This window comes from Ctenopharyngodon idella, chromosome 14 (genome assembly GCF_019924925.1).
Source record: "Ctenopharyngodon idella isolate HZGC_01 chromosome 14, HZGC01, whole genome shotgun sequence".
NCBI lineage: Eukaryota > Metazoa > Chordata > Actinopteri > Cypriniformes > Xenocyprididae > Ctenopharyngodon > Ctenopharyngodon idella.
In genome coordinates, this window is record NC_067233.1 from 15,688,806 (window position 1) to 15,710,959 (window position 22,154).

Sequence of the window (22,154 nt, forward strand, 5' to 3'; positions counted from 1 at the left end):
CTCGTGCGCTATCAACACCCGGGTGATGACGGCGTAAATGACTGTTCATATAGAGCATGCGGCACTCGCAGTGAGCAAAGTGTAGGGGAAGCCAGAATGCATATCCATAGACAGAAACATACATTAGCCTAACTCTGTCTGTTTTATTTATTTTCTACAAACCATATTATAGATGCGTATGCGTCGTCAGAAATGAGATGAACCGTGGTGCAAGTGCGTGCCGAACCGAGTGTGCAGAACGAGAACCGTTTTTTTTTTACCGAGAACCGTTTCACCCCTAGTAAGTACCTAATAACGAGGTTAGATATTTGACACGGTTGCTATATATTCACACTATAGTTAAACATTTTGGAGTGTCTATTTGCACTAAGTGCAATGGCACTATGGCACGTGAAAGCAGCTTTTAATGCGTTTCACCCGAGTTCGAATCCGCCTTTTGCCAAACTCGTTCTTCTTCCTTTTCCCTTTTCCCATCACATATCAGACCGGAAAGGCATTTATTTTCAATAAAAATGAAGAAAATATTTGAAAAGTGGAAATATAGTGCATAATGACTGTTTAATAATAAAGTATTTATCAGGTAGAGTTAGGGATAGGTGTAGGGAGGGCTTTATTGTCCCAGTAAGGCTGCATCCATTTAATAATTTTAATAAATATAGTCATTTACACTCTGTTATTACTGCATCCTGTTAATGTACAACAATCCTGAGGTGCAAATAGTATCTGCCACTATTTATAAGTATAAATAGCATCTAAAAACTATTTGCACTTATTGCAAAGAACTGATATTTTTTTTATAGTGTAAATAGAATATATCACTATTTCCACTTAGTGTAAATACCATATCGCTAAGAAAATGCTGATGTTGTCACTTTGTGTAAATAGAATATATTGCTATTTGCACTTATTGTAAATAGCATCTACAGTTATTTGCACTTTGTGTAAATAGCATCTATAGCTATTTTCACTTACTGTAAATAGCACCTTAGTATATTTGGCACTTAATGCAAATAGCCGCTGCCTAAAAAGTCTCTTATGCTCAACAAGGCTGCATTTATTTAATCAAAAAGTAAAAACAGTAACAATGTGAAATATTATTACAATTTAAAATTATGTTTTTCTATTCACTATATTTTAAAATGTAATTCATTGATGGTAAAGCTGATTCTTTTTGCAGCCATTATTCCAGTCTTGATCCTTCAATAATCATTCTATTATACTAATTTGGTTCTCAAAAAACATTTCTTATTATTATCAGTGTGTGTGTGTGTGTGTGTGTATATATATATAAAGCTACATTCCTTGTCCTACAGTATACAGTATTCCATAATGCGCTGTGCTGTTATTTTAATTCAAGGATCCACGGTGAACTTTCTGCTAAATAATTGCCCAAATGGACAAAGTAATGAACACGTGACAATGAATGCTCTCTGAAGGCCGACATAAAAACATGAAACAGCCGTGACAATCAAAGGGGAGCAGAAGTGTTTTATCTCAGAGATCAAAATAACCATGTCACGTGTCACAGTGCTTGATATCACCTCATAAACATTAAAGGCTCTACAGTATTTTCATGCTGGCTGTGCAGACATTTGATATTCAGTTACCAGTAATGCGCCAAACAATGTTTCTTTGATGGATAAAGGAAGGGATCGAAACACTGAACGGCTGCCATTACAGTGTGATGGTGAAGGCCATGGTATAAGAATTAAAGGCAAACAGCCACCAGAAGATCTTCTACAGTCCTCCTTACCATGGCATTTTAGTGATCACAGCAAACTTAATACTGACTGACTTGACTGATAACAAAACTACAATCCTTTGCCCTTTTAAAAGAGAGTGAAAATTTTATCCAATCTGAGCTCCTCCACTCCATATACTGTAGGAGGACAGTTTGTGATTCTATAGATAAAAAGGATCACAGGAAAGTACATTTTGCTTCCCTGCCTCAAATATACATTCTCTCCTTGAACGTTTCTACACAATCTGAGAGGTGAATGAATGCCTTCGAGCACTTAGCTTGCCGTTGGAGTCAGGGAAATGAACACACGACCTCTCTCTGAATGTGAAGAGCTGCACAAGTATGACAAGAAGATGAATTTACTGAATTGCAAGAAATGCAACACATTTGAAGAGTTCTGTTTTGAGGTGTGTCTATTTTGAAGACTTGGGAAGATAATGTATTAAATATAATAGTGAATTAATGCATTCATTATATGCATGCTAATATATTACATCTAGGGCTGCAACAACTAATCGATAATAATCGATAATGATTGGCATTATTGATTAGTCGCATCTGCCCACCGTGCACGGAAAACTTCCACCAGTCGCATCAAATAACAGCACTGAATAATGCATTTCTATGGACAAAATGCATATAAAAATTGTGGAGGAAACAGAGTGAGCTGCTGCGGCAAAAGTATGTGATCCAAGCAGCCCAAAACATGAGAATTCTTTATTTTAGGCTTCAAGCTAATGCATTAGCTTAATGTTTGACATAGCTTGCCCTGTCAAGACTCATCCTCACAGTCTGGTTTAACCTTTAAACCTTACTGAATGAGTGCTGGTGTTACGAGATTTTAGTTTTTTGAGATTTTCGGTTTCAGTGGGCGGCGCATACATGAATATTCATGAGTTTTCCGGGCATGTGCGTGGAACCGAACCAAGACAATTAAAATTCAGTGCAAAAACATTAATTTTGCTGAAATATATGTTGTTGGATGTTAAATTTAGGTTTAAAAGTCAACCTGTAATTCAAGTATTTTATGAGAGTAGTAACTGTAAAGGGATAACTGTGTGTAATTGAATATAAATGTAAGATGTTTCTTACATTTACAGGATAAAGAAATGACAGTAACAGGTTACTGTGTCTAGAGTGAATGTTTGTTCCTGCAGAACATTCCTCTTATCTGTTAACAGTGAGTTTGTGTTTTTGTTTTTCTTTATTATTATTTTAATTTTTAATGTAGGGATTTAAACTGTCTTTTTCCTTTATAGCTCTTTTATTCACTATATATGTTTTCATAGCATTCAGTTGGCACTTTTGTTTGAAGGACAGCATTGGGCAGGATGTGGAATAGTGTGTTTTGTCAATAAAAGAATCTGTCTTTTGATCAGATTAATCGAAGAAATAATCGGCCAATTAATCGATTATCAAAATTAATCGATAGTCGCAGCCCTAATTACATCCATTCCAAATTCAAATGTATCTTGTTTGCTACCTCAAATCAAATTCTGGAGTTGATTTAGGATTTAAACACATTCTCAATTAAATTCTGCACAACCCTTAGAGTAATTCTGGATTTATAGGTTTTGCAGAGAGAGCATTTAAACTTAAAAGTGATATTATTATAAAAGACATCTTAACAAGTGTAGCTCACAATAATCTCCCCCAAAAATCTCCAGAGGTTTCAACATCTGACAGTAACGGGTAACACCCAGAACATTCATCTTTCCCACAGATAAGCTAGCAGGGTGTTACAACATTCTAGCTAGGCAGAAGCAATTGTCCTCCCCAAGCTTATTTCGCTGCTTTGCTAAGATTGATGACAGCAGCCGTTGGGTTCTAGACGAAAAGATCCATGAGACAATTCCGAACCTCAATTCCCCATATGACAGCAATTCAACACAAAATGGGCCATTGACTTTTTTTCCTTTAAGCAGTCCAATTCAACCAAACATCACTATGGCTAAATGCACAGAATTCATCTTCATTCCAGTGCAATAAGAGAGGTGAGATGTCCCATCCATCTACCCGTAGACCAAAGAATGTCCGTGATGAAATAATATCATATTCCTTGGGCGGCTAACCAAATTAGGAGATCTAAATTGGGACAGAGCTTCTCCATCAAGACAATGAGTCAATTATCTTGAATGTTATGTCTCCACTAACCATGACATCCATCTTCTTTCCACTCCTTTTGTCTTATTAAATAAATCATTAAAAAAGAAGAAGAAGAAGAAGAACAGACCAAGACTTATGTCCTCATGTTCCAACATGTTTCATCATAAGGGGCACATCAAGTATTCCAGGCTTTCTCTTGCCTAAAAGTGGCTACTACACCTGTCGACTACACCTGCCTTTATTATTAAAAGGGAAGAGTGAGGACTTTGAAGCCTCCAGAATCAGATGTGAGGAAAGCACTTCAAAAAGCGGATGACATTCAGCATTATCATTAATCGCTTGAGCTGATGATGAGATTTACAATTCCAGGAAATCCTGTTGAGATGTACAGAAACCCTTTTAGGGAAAACTGTCAGTTGCACCAACAACCCTGAAGCACCAAAAACTATGATTTCCTTTCATGAGCTCACATTTAATCTGCTACTATATCCTCACTAAATAGCTTACTGTATATTGTAAAAACCAAACACCCTTATCGAGCTGTACCAAACAAACCATCAAACCTTGTGCTTGTGTGTCTGCATTCATGATTTTAGAGCCTTAATAAGGTTCCTGTGTCTCACTTTTTGGTACAGATGTGATTGTGGTGATGCTGCTCTAATCCTGCTCACGATCAGATAATCCCGCGGGGGTGGGTTGAAACGTTTAATCACGCCTCCTGGAGCTTCGCCATGCATGACCTCATCTTTACCTCTCCAGCTTTGCTAAAATTACAGAACAATTAAAATGTGAGCACAGTTACTGTGCATCTCAGATATGCTATTTTTTCCCCAAAATCTTGTTTGTTGTAAACAGTTCTCTATATACCGAAAATAAACAGTTGGGTTAAAGTGGTGTAAGGTTGTGTTAACATCATAAACCAGGCTGGAATCTTGCAATAGTCTGGCTCTGTTTAATGTGGATCTTACAGCACAGATGTCTTGTTTTCTGGAGGAAGTCAATTCTCTTGATAGTAGACATCAGTTTTGAACTCATTTATCTGTATTGGCAAGTTCTGTTTTCTTGAAGTTGGAGGTTGGAAAGTTTGAGATCTGGGATGGTATAACGTGAATCACATTTGAACCCAGAACTTCCTCAGGGGCAAATAGATATCGAAAAGTACAGTAAGTAAATATTGGAAAGAACATATTTCTTTTTGAGCCCCCAATATAAGAATTCTTTTTCACTTAATAAGACAAATTTTTCACTTTATATTTGTGCTGTTATTTTGTCCATGTAACACAAAAGAAGAATTTTGAATAATATACATACAGCTGTTTATAATGACCACAAAACAGTAGTCCATATAACTTGGATATTGCAATATTATGGAGATTTTTTTAATAAATATTTTATATATTAATAACATATTTATTTTTAATAAAGTAATTAATAACAATTGAATAAAATAATAATTAATTAAACAATCTGAGTCATATGCACTACTTTTATTGTGGATTTTGATGGCTTTCTTGGAGCTTGACACTATCTTTTATGAATATTCTTTTTTGTGTTTAGCAGATAAAATAAGCACACAGGTTTTAAACGATATGGGAACAAATAAATAACATAGAATTTTCCCTTTTTTGGTTAATTAACCCTTTAAGACCTGAAGGCTTTTTTTAGAGTTTTTTTTTTCTGAGCAACATAGACAAAAGTAAAGACTCATAACTCCAAAACTGTAGCAAGGAGAGTCAAAAGGTAGGTATCATTTGATAGAACACTTTTTAAATTTTTAGAAAATATAAATTACATTACATTTGGACATTTTCCTGCTGAGAAACCACTGATAAAAGACAAAAAATATCTATCATTTTTTTAAATATAATTTTTCATTTTTTTTTTTATTTGACATGGAATAACTCAGGAAGGCAATAAGATCGGAGAAAAATTCTTTTTTGGTGATGCTCTCCTATATGTGAGCTGCATCTGGTTCAAATTTTGTGGTGATAGCATAAAGTATAGTTTTTTCGCAGCCAGATGGCACCCACGGGCGGTAAACTCCGGTTTAGAGGCACTTCTCAGCACTTGTTAGGAGTTTTTCAAAATGATTAGATGCATTAAAAAGCTGAGTTTCTAAGCTTTAAAATGATATCTATTTTGTGTTATTCCACGTTAGAAAACGAACATGGACGGTTCAGGGAACATTGGATACACACTGCATCCCGGAAAGATGAGAGACATGTTTTTAGCCAAGTATGTTACATCATTCCGTGATATAATATCTTGTGATCAACGCAATATATTATGTCGTGAGAATCTGCTTTAAATAATGATGTGCCATTTTCTATGATCTGTGCATTTTTCATGAAGTTATGAGCACGTGAAATCTACATATTTGTATTCAGTTAGCGGCTGTGCTGTTTTTGTTGTAAACGCATATTACTCAGACTCATTAGAGGGTGAAAGCAATGCAACAGGAGCATGTGGGAGGCTTCATCTGAACGAGTAAAGTCTCTGGTTTTGTATGCAAAAAGAATTTTTGTGCTACCTATATGGGTTCAGTTTTTATTGGCTCTTAAAGAGAGACACGCAAATGGGAGCGCGGGTGCTCCATCCATCCTTAAAGGGTTAATACATTTAACATTGGTGTTACTACAAAGAGACTACAAAAAAAAAAAAAAAAATTGCTTCCACAACAATAATAAATTTCAATCAGATGCAATCTAATAGAAAAAGGGGACTAACACTACTGACTATTGGGGGAAAAAATGTTGAGTTTGTTGTATAAAATGTCTTGGATGTGTTATTTGTCCGTAATGATCCAAACAAAGGGGCGACAGTGCGTCAACTTCACACAGCATCTGAATAAGTACAGCATGAGTGTTTTCAAAAATAAATAAATAAATAAATAAAAATAAAAAAAACATGTCTGTATATATTTATTGGTAAGAATTAATGAGGGTGTGTGTTTTTAAAGTTGGTGTGAACATAACAGGGAACAGGGAGGGTTTTTGTCTCTGGCACATGTATCTTCAGTGCATACTCATTAGAGTAAATCAAGTTCCCTTTCAGTCGGTCACGTTCGACGTACGTCAGTAGTGACCGACGAATTGGGATATCGCTAGAGAGCCCTATCAGCTTCGAGTGAACTACAACAGGCCAATGAAGTTGGCGTGCGATATTTGCATAATGCGCACCGCCCCCGCCAGGTGGTATAAATAGGGGAGCAGATGCAATCGCACTCTGTCTTTCGCTTCGGAGCCAACCTGTGTGTTCCTGCTGTTAGTCTGAGAGTGACTTCGCAAGCCTTTGAAGAGCTTTTGTTCTACAGTGCTGGCTTTATGGCACCTTACAGCGAGGCCGCGAGCTTTCCCAGAGTGAGCTTCTCGAGCTGTTATACAGCTCTCAACTGCTGTTTTCACAGCATTATTTGCCCCGTTGGTTTGCGATTTGGGCCGGTTCCTCTGTGTGTGTGACTCAGGGAGTGAAAAGTGTACCTGCAGTCACATCGCGGCTGTTCCCTGTGTGCTTCGGCACAAAGAACAAGAGCTTCTAAAAGAGCTGCACAGACAGACACTGCGTCTTTTTCAAGACGTCATTCTGTCTGTGCGTTTCTGGAGGCGGTCGTTTCCTATCCTCACTGACGGCCACAATCACTTTCTCTCATGTCTGCTTAGCGTGCTGAGACTGTGTTTGTGGGTGGTTCATATTCTCTTGTAAAAAAAGAGAGCATGCCCACGTCGGCGCGTTGTTCGTCTTGCCTTTCTCGTAAGGGCTTGAGCGCTCAGCGCGCCGTGTGCCGTCGAGCTGCCGGCTGACAGCGCGCGTTGCCATGGCAACCCAGCGCGTTGTTCGGCGCTCTAGATGCGTGGTCGAGACTCGAGTGCCTCAAACGAGGTGGAGTCCCCTCACCTATTCCCCGATCTAGTTTCTCTTTCTAAATCAGAAAAGTACTACTTTTGGTGAATAAGCCAGGGTGACCAGAGGATCACAGTGGGGCATTACCTGCCGAGCCAATCTCCGTGGGCCCCCCACTCCTCTAGCGCATCGCAAACATGCTGTGACTGTGTTCGTGGGTGGTTTATGTTTGGTAAAAACATGGCCACGTCGGTGCTCAGCACCGTGTGTCGTTCAGTTAGACGACCACGTTCACTCTCTCACATGGCTGGTAGCTTCTGGGTGGATTGCTGGTCCTTCTCATGGGGGACCTAGCATCTTAGTCAGGGCTCCAGCAGAGGATCAGATGTCGACTGCTACATTGGAGAGAGGGTTGTTGGGCTCTGGACATGAAGATGAGGCTGAGCGTCCCACGGTTGTGATGTGCTCATGCTGAATCAGATTCAGAGTTAACGACCATGCTTTCCCGGGCCCCTGGGGGCGTGGTGTGACGCGTACTCGCCTTGCCCCGCCCCCTGTCTTAGCCTGGACGTGCATGAAAAACTTGGCAGTTTAGAAGCCTTTCTTGGTGCCAAATATGGAACACCAAAAGGGTCATATCTGCATTAAGTTTTTTCTCTCTCACTACCCTCTGTGGTGGGGTGGCAGTGCTACGGGCACACCACCTCTGCCCTGCATGGGTCTTGGCCCCCGGCAAGTCTGTGGAAGGCCAAAGCACTCATTGCATATGGGTAGTTCTGAGTCGGGGTTGAGCTACGCATGATGCAAGTCATAGCGCAGGCCCCTGGCCAGACAATGTCTACCATGGTGGTCCGGAAACACCCCTGGCTAGCCTTGCAGAGGTGTGTCATCGTCTAAGTACGCTTTCTCGATGCTCTCATCTCGCAAGCTGGCCTAAAATCCAGCCCGCTCAGCCCGCAGCCAAGCCACTTGGCTAGCGAGAAGCGGTCCTGGAGAAACTGGTGACCTGGAGCTGAGGTAAACGGTTCTTCGGGAGACGATGCCCGCATCGCTCCCTCCCCGGAGGAGGGCCGGGTGGAGAATTTTGGTTTGTTCCGCCGCTGGCTCTCCGGAGACCAGCGGTGCCCACGGAGTAGAACTGTTTTCTGACCCTCCAGGTCCCAAGAGGGCGCGGCTGGCAGTGCGCGAGGCCCCACCTCGCCACTCTCAGCCCCCTCTCACTTCGCCAGCAGGTCCCAGTGTGTTGGTTGAGGCCGCCTCCCATGTGCCGTCTCCCATTCACACTGCCACCTTGCAGAGTCTGACCACACTACGGGCCGCTATGCCGTCCGAGTCGGGTCCAGCACTCTACCTCGCTGCCCCACGCCCGGTACGTCTGTGGTCCATTTGGTCCCGCTGGTTCGGTGTCTGGAAGCCTGGCTAGCGCTTTCCAGCCCGTCCCGCTGGCTCATTTGTACCATCAGACTCAGCTATGCGATTCAGTTCGCCCGGCGTCCCCCGGTGTTCAGGGGTGTCCATTACACTCATGTGTCCCTGGACAATGCACCTGTTCTCTGGGCGGAGATTGCTGTAGGATGCAGTCGAGCCGGTCCCTCCAGCCGATTTGAAGTCAGGGTTCTCCAGCCCCTACTTCATTGTACCCAAGAAGGGCGGTGGGCTACGGCCAATCCTGGATCTGCGTGTCCTGAATCGGTCCCTTCTCAGGCTGCCGTTCAAGATGCTTATGCAGAAGTGCATTTTCAAATGCATCCGTCCCCAGGATTGGTTTGCAGCGATCGACCTGAAGGACGCGTACTTTCATGTCTCGATTCTGCCTCGTCACAGACTCCTACGGTTTGCGTTCGAGGGTCGGGCATATCAGTACAAAGTCCTACCCTTCGGGCTGGCCCTGTCGCCCCGCGTCTTTACGAAGGTTGCGGAGGCGGCCATTGTTCCGCTCAAGGAACAGGGCGTTCGCATCTCAACTACCTCGACGACTGGCTCATCCTGGCCAGCTCGTGGGAGCAGTTGTGCGAACACAGGGACATGGTGTTAGCTCACCTCAGTCGGTTGGGTCTTCGGGTCAACTGGGACAAGAGCAAACTCTCCCCCGGGCAGAGGATCTCTTATCTCAGTAGGGAACTGGATTCGGTCGCCTGGACCGCGCGCCTCTCCGAGGAGCGCGTCCAGTCAGTGTTGACCTGCCTGAGTACGCTCAAGCGCAGGACGGCGGCCCCACTGAAACTCTTTCAGAGGCTCCTGGGGCATATGGCATCCGCAGCCGCAGTCATGCCGCTCGGATTGCTTCATATGAGGCCGCTTCAACACTGGCTCCGCGGCCGGGTCCCGAGATGGGCGTGGCAGCGTGGTACGTTCCGTGTCCCCGTGACACCGAACTGCCGTCGCACCCTCACCAAGTGGTCAGACTCTTCGTTCCTGCGGGCTGGAGTTCCCCTCGAACAAGTGTCCAGGCATGCTGTGGTCCACACAGATGCCTCTGCCACTGTGTGGGGGGCCACGTACAACGGGCATGCAGCATCGGGTCTGTGGACGGGGCCCCAACTGCATTGGCATGTCAATTGCCTCGAGTTGCTAGCAGTACGTCTTGCACTGGGCCGCTTCCAGGAGCTGTTGACAGACAAGCACGTACTGGTCCGCTCGGACAACACTGCGGCCGTTGCGTACATCAACCATCAGGGTGGTCTACGCTCCCGCCGTATGTCGCAACTCGCCCGCCATCTCTTGCTATGGAGTCAGAAGCATCTGAGGTCGCTTCGTGCCATTCACGCCCCAGGCGTGCTCAACCGTGCAGCCGACGAGCTCTCACGGCAGCCTCCGCTTCCGGGCGAATGGCGACTCCGTCCCCAGGTGGTCCAGCTGATCTGGCAGCGCTTTGGCGAGGCACAGATAGATCTGTTCGCCTCCCGGAGACTGCCCACTGCCAGTTCTATTCCCTGACCGGCGGCACGCTCGGCATGGATGCCCTGGCAATCAGCTGGCCCCGGGGCCTACGCAAATATGCGTTTCCCCCAGTGAGCCTTCTCGCACAGCTCCTGTGCAAAGTCAGGGAGGACGAGGAGCAGGTCTTGTTAGTGGCTCCATACTGGCCCACTCGGACCTGGTTCTCGGACCTTACGCTCCTCGCGACAGCACCTCCCTGGCCCATTCCTCTGAGGAAGGACCTCCTGACTCAGAGACGGGGCACCCTCTGGCACCCGCGTCCCCACCTGTGGAAACTCCATGTGTGGTCCCTGGACGGGACGCGGAGGTTCTGAGTGATCTCCCGCAAGCGGTCGCAGACACCATCACTTCCGCTAGAGCTCCTTCTACGAGGAACCTCTATGCGCTGAAGTGGAACCTATTCGTCGAATGGTGTTCCTCTCAACCAGAGCGAGAGGACCCCCGATCATGTTCGGTCAGAACCGTGCTTTCCTTTCTGCAAGAGGGCCTGGAGCGAAGGCTGTCTCCCTCCACCCTCAAGGTGTATGTTGCCGCTGTCGCCGCACATCACTATGCAGTTGATGGTAAATCGCTAGGGAAGCACGATCTGATCGTCAGGTTCTTGAGGGGGGCGAGGAGACTAATCCTCCCTGGCCCCCCTCTGTACCCTCTTGGGATCTGACCCTGGTTCTTACATCTCTCCGGGGTCGTCCCTTCGAGCCTTTGCAATCAGTCGAGTTAAAAGTACTGTCCTAAAGACCGTCCTCCTGGTTGCATTGGCCTCGCTCAAGAGGGTAGGGGACCTGCACGCATTTTCGGTTGACGAATCGTGCCTGGAATTCGGGCCCGGTGACTCTCACGTTCCTGAGACCCCGGCCTGGATATGTGCCCAAGGTTCCTACCACTCCCTTTCGAGATCAGGTAGTGAACCTGCAAGCGCTGCCTTCGGAGGAGGCAGACCCAGCCCTAGCTTTGCTCTCTCCCGTCCACGCTCTGCGCCTGTACGTGGACAGAACGCGAAGCTTTAGGACCTCAGATCAGCTCTTTGTCTGTTACGGAGGCCAGCAGAAGGGAAAGGCTGTCTCCAAGCAGAGGATGGCCCACTGGATAGTGAACGCCATCGCCCTGGCGTATGAGTCCCAGGGCGTGCCTTGCCCGCTCAGGTTGAGAGCCCACTACACCAGAGGAGTGGCCTCTTCCTGGACGCTGGCGCACGGCTCCTCGCTGACAGATATCTGTAGAGCTGCGGGCTGGGCAACACCTAACACGTTCGCTAGATTCTATAGCCTTCGTGTAGAACCGGTATCTTCCCGTGTACTCGCTTCCACCAGCCGGTAGACGCGAAGAGCCCGTTCTAGTGTCGGCTTGCAATGCCACTCCCGCCCCCTGGGCCGGATACGTGCATCCTTTTTACTCCAGTCGAGTTCCCCGCTTGGCGAACCCTGTCGAGTTCCTCCGCCTCCCCCTTCGGCTCGGACATTGCGGAGTGTCTGATGCCAGGCCAAACCTCCGTCACCGACGTTGACGTTTGGCTGGGTTCCACATGTCGTGACCCCTCCACGTGAGCGGTCCCATGTGTGTATTTGTCCACGGTCAACTCCCTACGGCGAGCCCGTGTCTTTCCCTAGCAGAGCCAGCTCTGCTGTCACCTGTCAGATGAGTCTCCCCCCTACCCAGGTGGAGCCATCCCAGGGACTCCATATGCGTACTGCCCACGGCCAGTCCATATGTGTACTCTCCACATAAATTCCTCCCCTACAGGTGGGTAGTGGTCTCCGCAGCGTCCCCTACGGGTTCGCTTCCCCAGTGTAGTCTAGTTTACTTAGTGGGTATATCGGAACAGCAGTAGACTCTCTCGGTGTAAGCTCGCCCCCTTCCCCGTCCCACTGGTGCGCCGGGTGGCTAGAGCTTGCGCTGGGCACTGGAAGGGGTTCATACTGTGGCGCTTTATTTGGGATCCCAATTCGTCGGTCACTACTGACGTACGTCGAACGTGACCGACTGAAAGGGAACGTCTCGGTTACGTATGTAACCCTCGTTCCCTGAAGGAGGGAACGGAGACGTACGTCCCGTCGCCACAGTTGCTGTACCCTCGCTGTAGTGCAGACTAGGTTGTCTCCTCAGCGAAAAACAGAGTGCGATTGCATCTGCTCCCCTATTTATACCACCTGGCGGGGGCGGTGCGCATTATGCAAATATCGCACGCCAACTTCATTGGCCTGTTGTAGTTCACTCGAAGCTGATAGGGCTCTCTAGCGATATCCCAATTCGTCGGTCACTACTGACGTACGTCTCCGTTCCCTCCTTCAGGGAACGAGGGTTACATACGTAACCGAGACGTTTCCCTCTCTGTTCCTCATGGCCTTAGTGTTTTTTTTTTTTTTTTCTTTTAATTCTCATTTTATCCCTTTAATCCACGTCTCAGCATCCAACAGGTAGTGCGGTGCCTAATAGGCTCATTAGCAGTCTGGGCTGCAGTAGGAGGGAGGGCCAGGGTGGGTCTCTCTCAAAGGACACCACAGCTGTCCCCCAGGGAGAGAGCTTTAATTAGATGTCACTGCAGACTCTTTCAATACTCTCTGGTACAGGGTGACACTCGAAACAACTGACATGTCTGGGCACAAAGCCATGTGGGGAGTTATATTTTCATGTGCAAATTCATTTGAATTCTGTGATAATGTAGCTGGGTTAACAGGTTTTATTTTGCAATAAATAGTATAAAAGATAAATAATATAAAAGATACAAAAGATAAATGGTATAAAAGATTCAATGAATATCATTATGTTTTTTAGGAATGTTTATCACATGTTTATCTAACAGTTGTATTCAAGTCACATTTGATGTATGCACTGAATTTGTATTGTATTTTTTGAAGAAATTAACAGATAAAAAGTGACAAAAATTTGCTTCATATTACTTAACATTTGATCTTAAATATACATATAATTTTATATTTTACACTACCATTCAAAAGTTTTAGGTTGGTAAGACCTTCAGTCTTCATTGTCACATGATCCTTCAGAAATCATTTTAATATGCTGATTTGCTGCTCAAGAAACATTTCTTATTATCAATGTTGAAAACAACTGTGCTGCTTAATATTTTTTTGGAAACCATGATACATTTCTTTAAGATTCTTTGAGAAATATAAAGTTCAAAAGAACATCATTTACATCATTTAATGAGAAAACTTTGGTAACATGTTAAATGTCTTTACTGTCACTTTTAATCAGTTTAATGCATCCTTGCTAAATAAAAGTATTAATTTCTTTGGGGAAAAAAAATAAATAAATAAAAAAATTCCCCAGGCTTTTGATTAGTAGTGAATAGACATCTACGCAATGACCATGAGGTTCTTTTATCCCAGTTCTATCATGACTTAACCATAACATTTTGAACATTTGAAGCAACTCATTTGAAGTCTGTCAGTCCTTTCAATTGTCAGCAACATTCAAAACAACAGAAGAAAAAAACAAGACATCCGAAAGACTGACTGATGGCTGAATGGAGTTACATCAGACAGACCACAAGCGTCATTAACTCTTCATTCTTATGAAAGAATTTGAAGTAATGGGAAAAAAAGAATGAGACGAATATATCATCTTCAAAACAACTCAAACAACCCAAACTTACACAGCATGTGGAGCAAAGTGCAGAATTCTGAAAGAGCCATTTAATTTCCCCAGTGCAAATAGTCATATAGAGGGTGAGTCACTGAAATAAGGGACATAATTGAAGCTTAACAGACAGAGGAAAGCTTAATGGGGGGATATTTTTCCCTAACAGTTGACGTGGCAAGAAATGAAACTTTTTTTCTCGCTCCGACTGACAGTAAAGCTGTCTTTTGAGACGTCTGCCGATTATTCATCATAAGTACTTTGAAAGTTTAAAACTTTGACGCATAATATTTTTCCTTTGTTTGATGTATTAAACAGGACCAACATGGCACCATAAATCTTGCGGATCCAATGTAAAACTATATGACAGGTCTTCCTTTTTTATCCTTTTCTGTGTTGATTTTCTGTCCATCTTTGTAGATTTCGGTCATTTGGAAAGCATTAATCTGGTGGGGAAATAATTGAGGATAGATAGATAGATGGGTATCCCGTATGACACTGAACAAAACATTTTTCTCTGAAAGTAATGCTTTGTAATTGCACATAATGTACTATTGGGCTCGAATGTATGCGAACAATTAGAAAAGCATTTACAGTTTACTTTGCCAGCCCAACAGCTTGCATCCCATCGTTATCCAAACCCAGAACCTCGTGCCAAACCACACAGCCCTACAGGCACGCAAAATCCGAAACCTCTTCCTTGGCTAGAGAGAACTCCTTCACTGCCTTCCTACTGGGACACAGAAGTTCTGTAGCCTACAGCATATGTTCTGTGATGTTTTATTACTTATTATGGCATCTACCCTGCTACTTCTCATCTTTGCCCTGGTCAGCACATAGTTTGGGAGGAATCAGCAGTCTCTTGATGTTCTGTGAGGCTTTCATCCTGCTGCTTTTGGTTAATTTGCTCTGGCGTATGCACAGACCCCAAATCACTAGACTCTGACAATATCAGTATTTGTAAACATCGCCTAGCCAGACAATCAAATGCCCTGAGAGACAAGAAAAATATTGGAGCGGTACAGAGAAGGAATCGTGGAGTATAAATGAAGCATTAGAGAACACTAGTATGCAGAAGACTTTGGCACTTAATTGGCCACTGCTGTGTGCAACTAGTGCAGAAATGACTGATTTCTACACAGATAAAAAACACACACAAAAAAAAACACTATACACAGATATTTTTTGTACCTACAATAATAATTTAACTTAATTATGAAAAGGTACAAATGCTTCTGCATTTACTGATCTATACACTGTTCACGTTAGATTTATCTGTGGTCCAACGCATTTACTGTTTATTAAATCCAGTGCATTCACTGTTTTCTTTTTTTTCTTCTTCTTCTTGTTTTAAGCACACATCTAGCAAAATTTGATGAGGTTTGTTCTTGAAACAAGAAAAGAAAAGGCAATTTGGTAATGGAGCAAAAAATAAAAAAAGATATATTCTCTTACGCAATTTCGCTCAAATTCAATAAAATAACCTTGTTTATATATTTGTACTGGAAAACAAGAGGAAAATACTAAATAAAAATTGCAGGATGGCACTTTAGAATCAGACTTAAAGGGTTAGTTCACCCAAAAATGAAAATTCTGTCATTAATTACTCACCCTCATGTCGTTCCAAACCCGTAAGACCTTCGTTCATCTTCGGAACACAAATTAAGATATTTTCGATAAAATCCGATGGCTCAGTGAGGCCTCCATTTCCAACACTTTCAAATGCCCAGAAAGCTACTAAAGACATATTTAAAACAGTTCATGTGACTACAGTGGTTCAACCTTAATGTTATGAAGAGACGAGAATACTTTTTGTACGCCAAAAAAACAAAATAACTTTATTCAACAATGTCTAGTGATGGGCGACATTGCTTCATGAAGCTTCGAAGCTTTACGAATCTTTTGTTTCGAATCAGTCATTCGGGGCATGTATCAAACTGCCAAAGTCACGCTCCCCAGTGGTGAAACATTGAAATTTCGAAACACGTATGATGTAACGAAGCCTCGTTTACTGAAATCACATGACTTTGGCAGTTTGATACGCGCTCCAAACCACTGATTCGAAACAAAAGATTCATAAAGCTTCGAAGCTTCAGGAAGCAGTGTTTTGAAATCGTCCATCACTAGATATTGTTGAATAGTGTCGTTTTTTTTTTTTTTTTGATTTTTGGTGCACAAAAAGTATTCTCGTCGCTTCATAACATTAAGGTTGAACCACTGACTTGTTTTAAATATATCTTTTGTAGCTTTCTGAGCATCTGAAAGTGTTAATTATCTTGCTGGCAATGCATACCTCATTGAGCCATCAGATTTTATCAAAAATGTTTTAATTTGTGTTCCGAAGATGAACGAAGGTCTTATGGGTGTGGAACGACATGAGGGTGAGTAATTAATGACAAAATTTTCATTTTTGGGTGAACTAACCCTTTAATTCTGAAAGCTCTACTCTTGCTTTCAGTTGAAGAGAGAGTTTCTGAAAGGTAAAAAACTATGCTTAAAGTTCAGATAACGGTCGCCAATACAGAATGTTATTTTGCTCCCAGAATTACAAAAAAGCTCTTAAAACTTCTCAAAAATTATGTTTTGAGTGCACCTGCCATTGTGAAAACCATTAGTGCCTATTTGATACATTGTGGATAATTAGAACACCTAATTATCCAATCCAAACATCTCTTCAATTATCAACTTTCTACAGTTTTATATTCAAAGTTTTCAAGTAAGGAGAACAAACCAACCATTTTCTAAAACCACATGCATGACTGATATGCTAACAAAGATATGCACGAAAATGCTAATAAAGCTATGTAAACCACTAAAAATGTATGAATATTCAGAGGGCAATTTTGCAATCAGACATTGTGGTGTCTTCCTGAAGTGCAGGACAATCATCTACACTAACCACACATCTCTCTGGCTCTCCAAACTTACACTGATTGGTCCAAGCAAGTCAATATCATTGTCTGACAGCCAAATGCTTTGACTGAGATTTGATTTGAGAGGGCATTTAGAGGTTTGATTTCTTAGTCAGAATGTGGAAGTGCTTGGCTTATTGCCTTCTCTTTCTGATGGAGGGATTGAAGAGTTTTCCTGCACATGTATGCAGTAGTTAGGGTGGTGTTTTGCATTCATAGGGCTGCCAGGCCTTAGTGAACTTGACAAACTCAACAAAAAAAAGTCACTGAGATGATATACTGTGGTACAATATGAGAGCATACAATTTCAGCATTGTTTTGAAATCTTTCATATATCAATCTGTTTGGAACATTTGATATGATGGTCCATTAGTTCAACGGACACATTTAATGTTATAATTGTTCATCTAAAGTCATCTTAAAAAATGTAAAGTTCTATTTTTTTCTTATCCAGACATTAAACCTAATATAAATTAGTCAGCAGAACAGTAATGATAATCCAAATGAGCAACAATTCATATTTGTACTGTTTTCAAAATGAACAATGATTTAAGAAAGTTAAGTTCCCAATTCTAAATCAGATTTTACAAGCACATCATAGTATTTTTCCATCCATTAGTGGCCATTACTACTGCATTAGTGCTGGACATAATTTCTGAGAATCTTGATTTTGTATCTTGATTATTATGCTGAACAAAACAGCCTCTCTTTTTCTTGGAAAATAAATTGGTCAAATACATCTCCTTTGCCTCGCTGTACACATCAGGATGTGCTGTTCTTATAACTCAACATCCTTTTCAGAATTTACAAAACCACATATTTAAACAATTAAGTATGCAGTTCACATAAAAATGGCTTTAACAACCACCTTAATCAAACAAAGTAGTCCAAGTATGCAACTGGACAATGATGGACAATATACCATTACAAATCATATCAGGTTCTATACCTTTGTAGAAGCATTCCTCGCTGTGCATGATGGTTATTCTCTGATGGGCCAAACAGGAGGCTCTGTGAAGCTCACAGTGGTTCTGGTAGAGTTTGCCGTCAGATCCACACACAGGTTTGTAATGTGGTTTGCAGCGATCCAGGCACTGACATTCTCCTTCACCTGTTTCTTGGTCAACCACACAGTGCTTCCCCAAACCACAGTACTTATGTTCACAGGGCCCAGGATAACTATTCTGACCAAAGAACCCTGCAAAAGAGAGGAGAAATTGTAATATTACACATATATGAAGAAACATGTCATGTTCATTCACTTGACTTCATTAGAAGTTGATGTGTTCTTTAGAGTTCATATCATCGAATCAAAGTATAAATATGTGTTTCATCCCACGTCCAACTGAACAATTAACTTACTGTATTTTAAAACACCAACTTTACAAAACAAAGCACAGTAAAAAGAGTAGAGCTAGAGAAGTTATGAACAATCTCACAATTGTTTTGTCATGCCATACAGTTGCTTTGTATTTTTGGTGTTTAGACAATGTTGGCAGTTAAGAAGCAATGTGGAAGAAACAATCCCACTGTACTGATGATATGCAGGCCGTATGGGCTTCACATGAAATATGTATGACTGCAATAAAACATCGCCTGAGCTCTACCACACTTCCCTTTATTATCAATTACAGAGATGTGAGCTCCGCTCCTCCTTCAGCTGATCATTTCATAAATACTAAGAATTGAAAATGCACAGTCACGTTTCAGATCTCAGTTCCCCTGTTAGACAATGACAATTACGTTTGAGTAAGGGAACTTAATAAATAAAGCTTGTAAAAACCATTAAAAAAATCTCAGGGCATGTATAAAAATGACAGAAGGACTTTTGTATGTTTGTAAAGTCTTTAGTACACATTAGTTTGAACATAGTCTTTAGTATTTCTTCTTAAAATGTACATAACCTTTTGATTGTATTGCATTTTTTTTTCTCTGAAAGAAACTAATCTAAATCAAAAATTAATATTTTGCTTTTTAGTATATATACGAAAATTACATTTAACTAAATTAAAATGTAAACAAAATAAATATTGATTGGATTGACTGCACAGTAAGAAGAGGAATGTGTATTAAGAAAACAGCTATAAATTCATAAACTTTTGCTGGTAAATGGTGGCATATGCCACACAATATTATTGATTTTTCAACTCTAAAGCAAAATTCCCATCTCAAAACTCTATAGCAAAATTCACAACAGTCATGATGTTCAATACATCACAGAAAATTAAATACATTTGTGAAGCATAAAAACACACAGTCGTGCTTTTAAGCCCAGGACACACCAAGCTGACATCAAAGAACTAGCGGCGATGAACGCTGACTGTGTTGTCGCCTCTCATCGGCTGCATCTCAGCCAAAAAGCTGCGCTTGAACACACCAAAAGAACTAAAGGTGACTGTCAACTAGCATGTATGTTCTGTGCCTGTATGTAAGTAAATATATGTCTATTAGGGGTGTAACGATACCCTCATGTCACGATTCGATACATATCACGATACTGAACTCATGATATGATATTATTGCGATACTCCAAGACGGTAAATGGTTGACAAAAAATGTACTGTTGGTTAAAATGCTAAATCTGGTATTACATTGGGGGTGGAAATGAATAGGCTCGGTGCTGGTAACCCAATGCACTGGACAATAGTGACTAGAGTTGTCAAAAGTACCGACTTCGGTACCTAGTCGGTACTGAAATTTTAAAAATGTGACGCTTTGAGCGCTGTTGAGTAGATTCGTAAACACCTCGGATTGGCCATTGTGTTCACGGCTCATCAGATATGTCTGAGATTGGCTTCAATGATCAACGCTGTAAAAATGTTGTAAGTAGTCATCAATGAAGCTCTTCACCGAGCGCTTACACAGATACACATGGGAGTGTTTGAAAGCAGGCGTCTATCGTAGACCAGTCCGCTGATAGATGCCTGCTTTCAAACGCTCCCGCTTTCAAAACACTTTCAAATTCAAACACTTCCGTGTGCTTTCAAACGCTGCCGTGCGTTGATCATTGTAGCCAATCACAGACATATCCGATGAGCACGAGAACACAATGGCCAATCAGAGGTGTTTACGAATCCGCTCAACAGCGCTCAAAGCGCTGTTGAGATTTTTAAAATTTTAACATTTCAGTACCGATAGGTACCGAAGTCGGTACTTTTGACAACTCTAATGGTGACACCAGATTAAAAATATTCATGATTCTGAAGCTGAAAATACAGAATTATTTTAGACTAATATGCTTGTACTCTGTCACTGACTAGGTATATTTAAAATAATGTATTTAAATAAACTTTTTACTGGTAACATATCATTATCAGGACCCACAAATTATTATTATATTACATTATCATACATTATATTCAACATTATATATAGTAGTTTAATGTTGTACTGACACCAAAACGTTGTAAACTTGAATTTCTTCACACAGTAATTTTCATATTTGGTGAACTATACACAACACATATTGTCACTATCCACGATACAAATTGTGGCATTTTTGTATTGCGATATGTAGTGACACGATATATTGTTACACCCCTACTGTCTATATCAGCAGGTATCTATAGTCTATTTTCATCATTCAAAAAGGGCAACTGAAACTAGGACTGCAGATATACAAATTGTAAACAAAGCAGCGTTTGCTTATCAATTTGAATATCAATCACACTGATCAATTTCTTCATTCCAGTCGGCTCATGTTATTATGAAAGTATTTGTGCATTCGAATGCTCAGGTAAGATGATGTAAAATTAGAACAGCCTTCTTTCGGTACCATCTTGACTTCTTTGCTCGCTTTCATTACTTTCGCTTTTATTCTTGTGCATTGACTGCATAGACTCATTTGCAGCCAATCAGAGTTCTCTCTCTCACCGACAGCGATTCAACATGCTGAATCGGGCCAAAACTCAGACAGTGTCTGACTAGAACCAACGGTGAGGAACACACCGAAAAAACTAAGCTGAACGACACTCAAAAATGGCACTATATTGTCCAACGGCTGACTGTCGGCTTGATGTGTCCCAGCCTTTAGGCACACTGTCCTTTAGAGAGTTAGAGACCTTTTAGATGTGTGTAATTAAATGATGACTTCTTTCATCAAGTACCACATAATGAGGACCTTCTCACTGCAGGTTGTTGTAGTAAAAAGAGAAAATTGGCTTTTGCCAGCAGGGTGGACAGAAGCCAAGATAGCTTCTGATTGGTATGCACACGGTGCCTCACCGTGACCACGGTGACATCAAAGACAAATGACTAATTCAGTCGCAACGATTTGTTATTGATGAGTCAGCTTTTCAAAGAGAGAACAGAGAGTCCGCGACCGAGAGAAGGAACGCTTGATTCTGATGAAGGGTTTGGGTGAAGGTGTGGTGTCCGGCTTTCATCTGCCCACCATCAAACATGGACTTTTCATCCCAGTAAAAGCCAATGCAAGCATCCTAAACAGAGAGCCATATAAAAATGGAAAAAAAAGATCAATGTCTGTACTAAAGTAACAGTACAAAAGAAGTAGTAATCAAAAAAGTGAGTTGACAGCAGCAGAAACAGAAGACAAATTTTGATGACCTGAGGAGGTCAAAGTAATGCAGCGGTCTTCACCGGGGAACGATTCCTCTACCTGACACCGACAGCAAAGCCATGACTGAGCAATAACTGAGCTCTGCTCTCCCGGCTGGTCTCTGAACCCAGTGTCAGCCCTTAGGTGCTGATTATAGCAGATACATGACATGCATGATAACTAATAAGAGCTCAGCACAAGGCTTCAGAGTCAGATATACAGTCATATCTCTTCATACAGATGTACACCCGAAGACTGCCAGACAAAATAAAAGGACAAGCACATCAGTTACTCTGTATTTGTGAAGATTTTATATTAGCTGTGTGAAAGAGCAATGCAGTGGAGAAGAGCTGTGAATGCTTGTCATATCTTGTAATGTACTGTAATTGATATCCGTCTGCACAAAGCCATTTGTGGTGATAAATAGAGCACTCTCTGGTTTCAGAAGAAAAAAATCCCA

General features: G+C 42.0%; 1 protein-coding gene across 4 annotated transcripts in view; it reads right to left on the bottom strand.

Moving 5' to 3' along the window:
- The window catches only part of fstl5 (follistatin-like 5), a 158,495-nt gene that overhangs the window by 96,009 nt on the left and 40,332 nt on the right, over positions 1–22,154 (bottom strand). For all 4 annotated transcript variants that reach the window (XM_051860491.1, XM_051860492.1, XM_051860493.1 and 1 more), the window contains exon 4: positions 18,086–18,334. In XM_051860491.1, the coding sequence (XP_051716451.1) occupies positions 18,086–18,334 (249 nt within the window). The remainder of the gene's footprint in view (positions 1–18,085; positions 18,335–22,154) is intronic.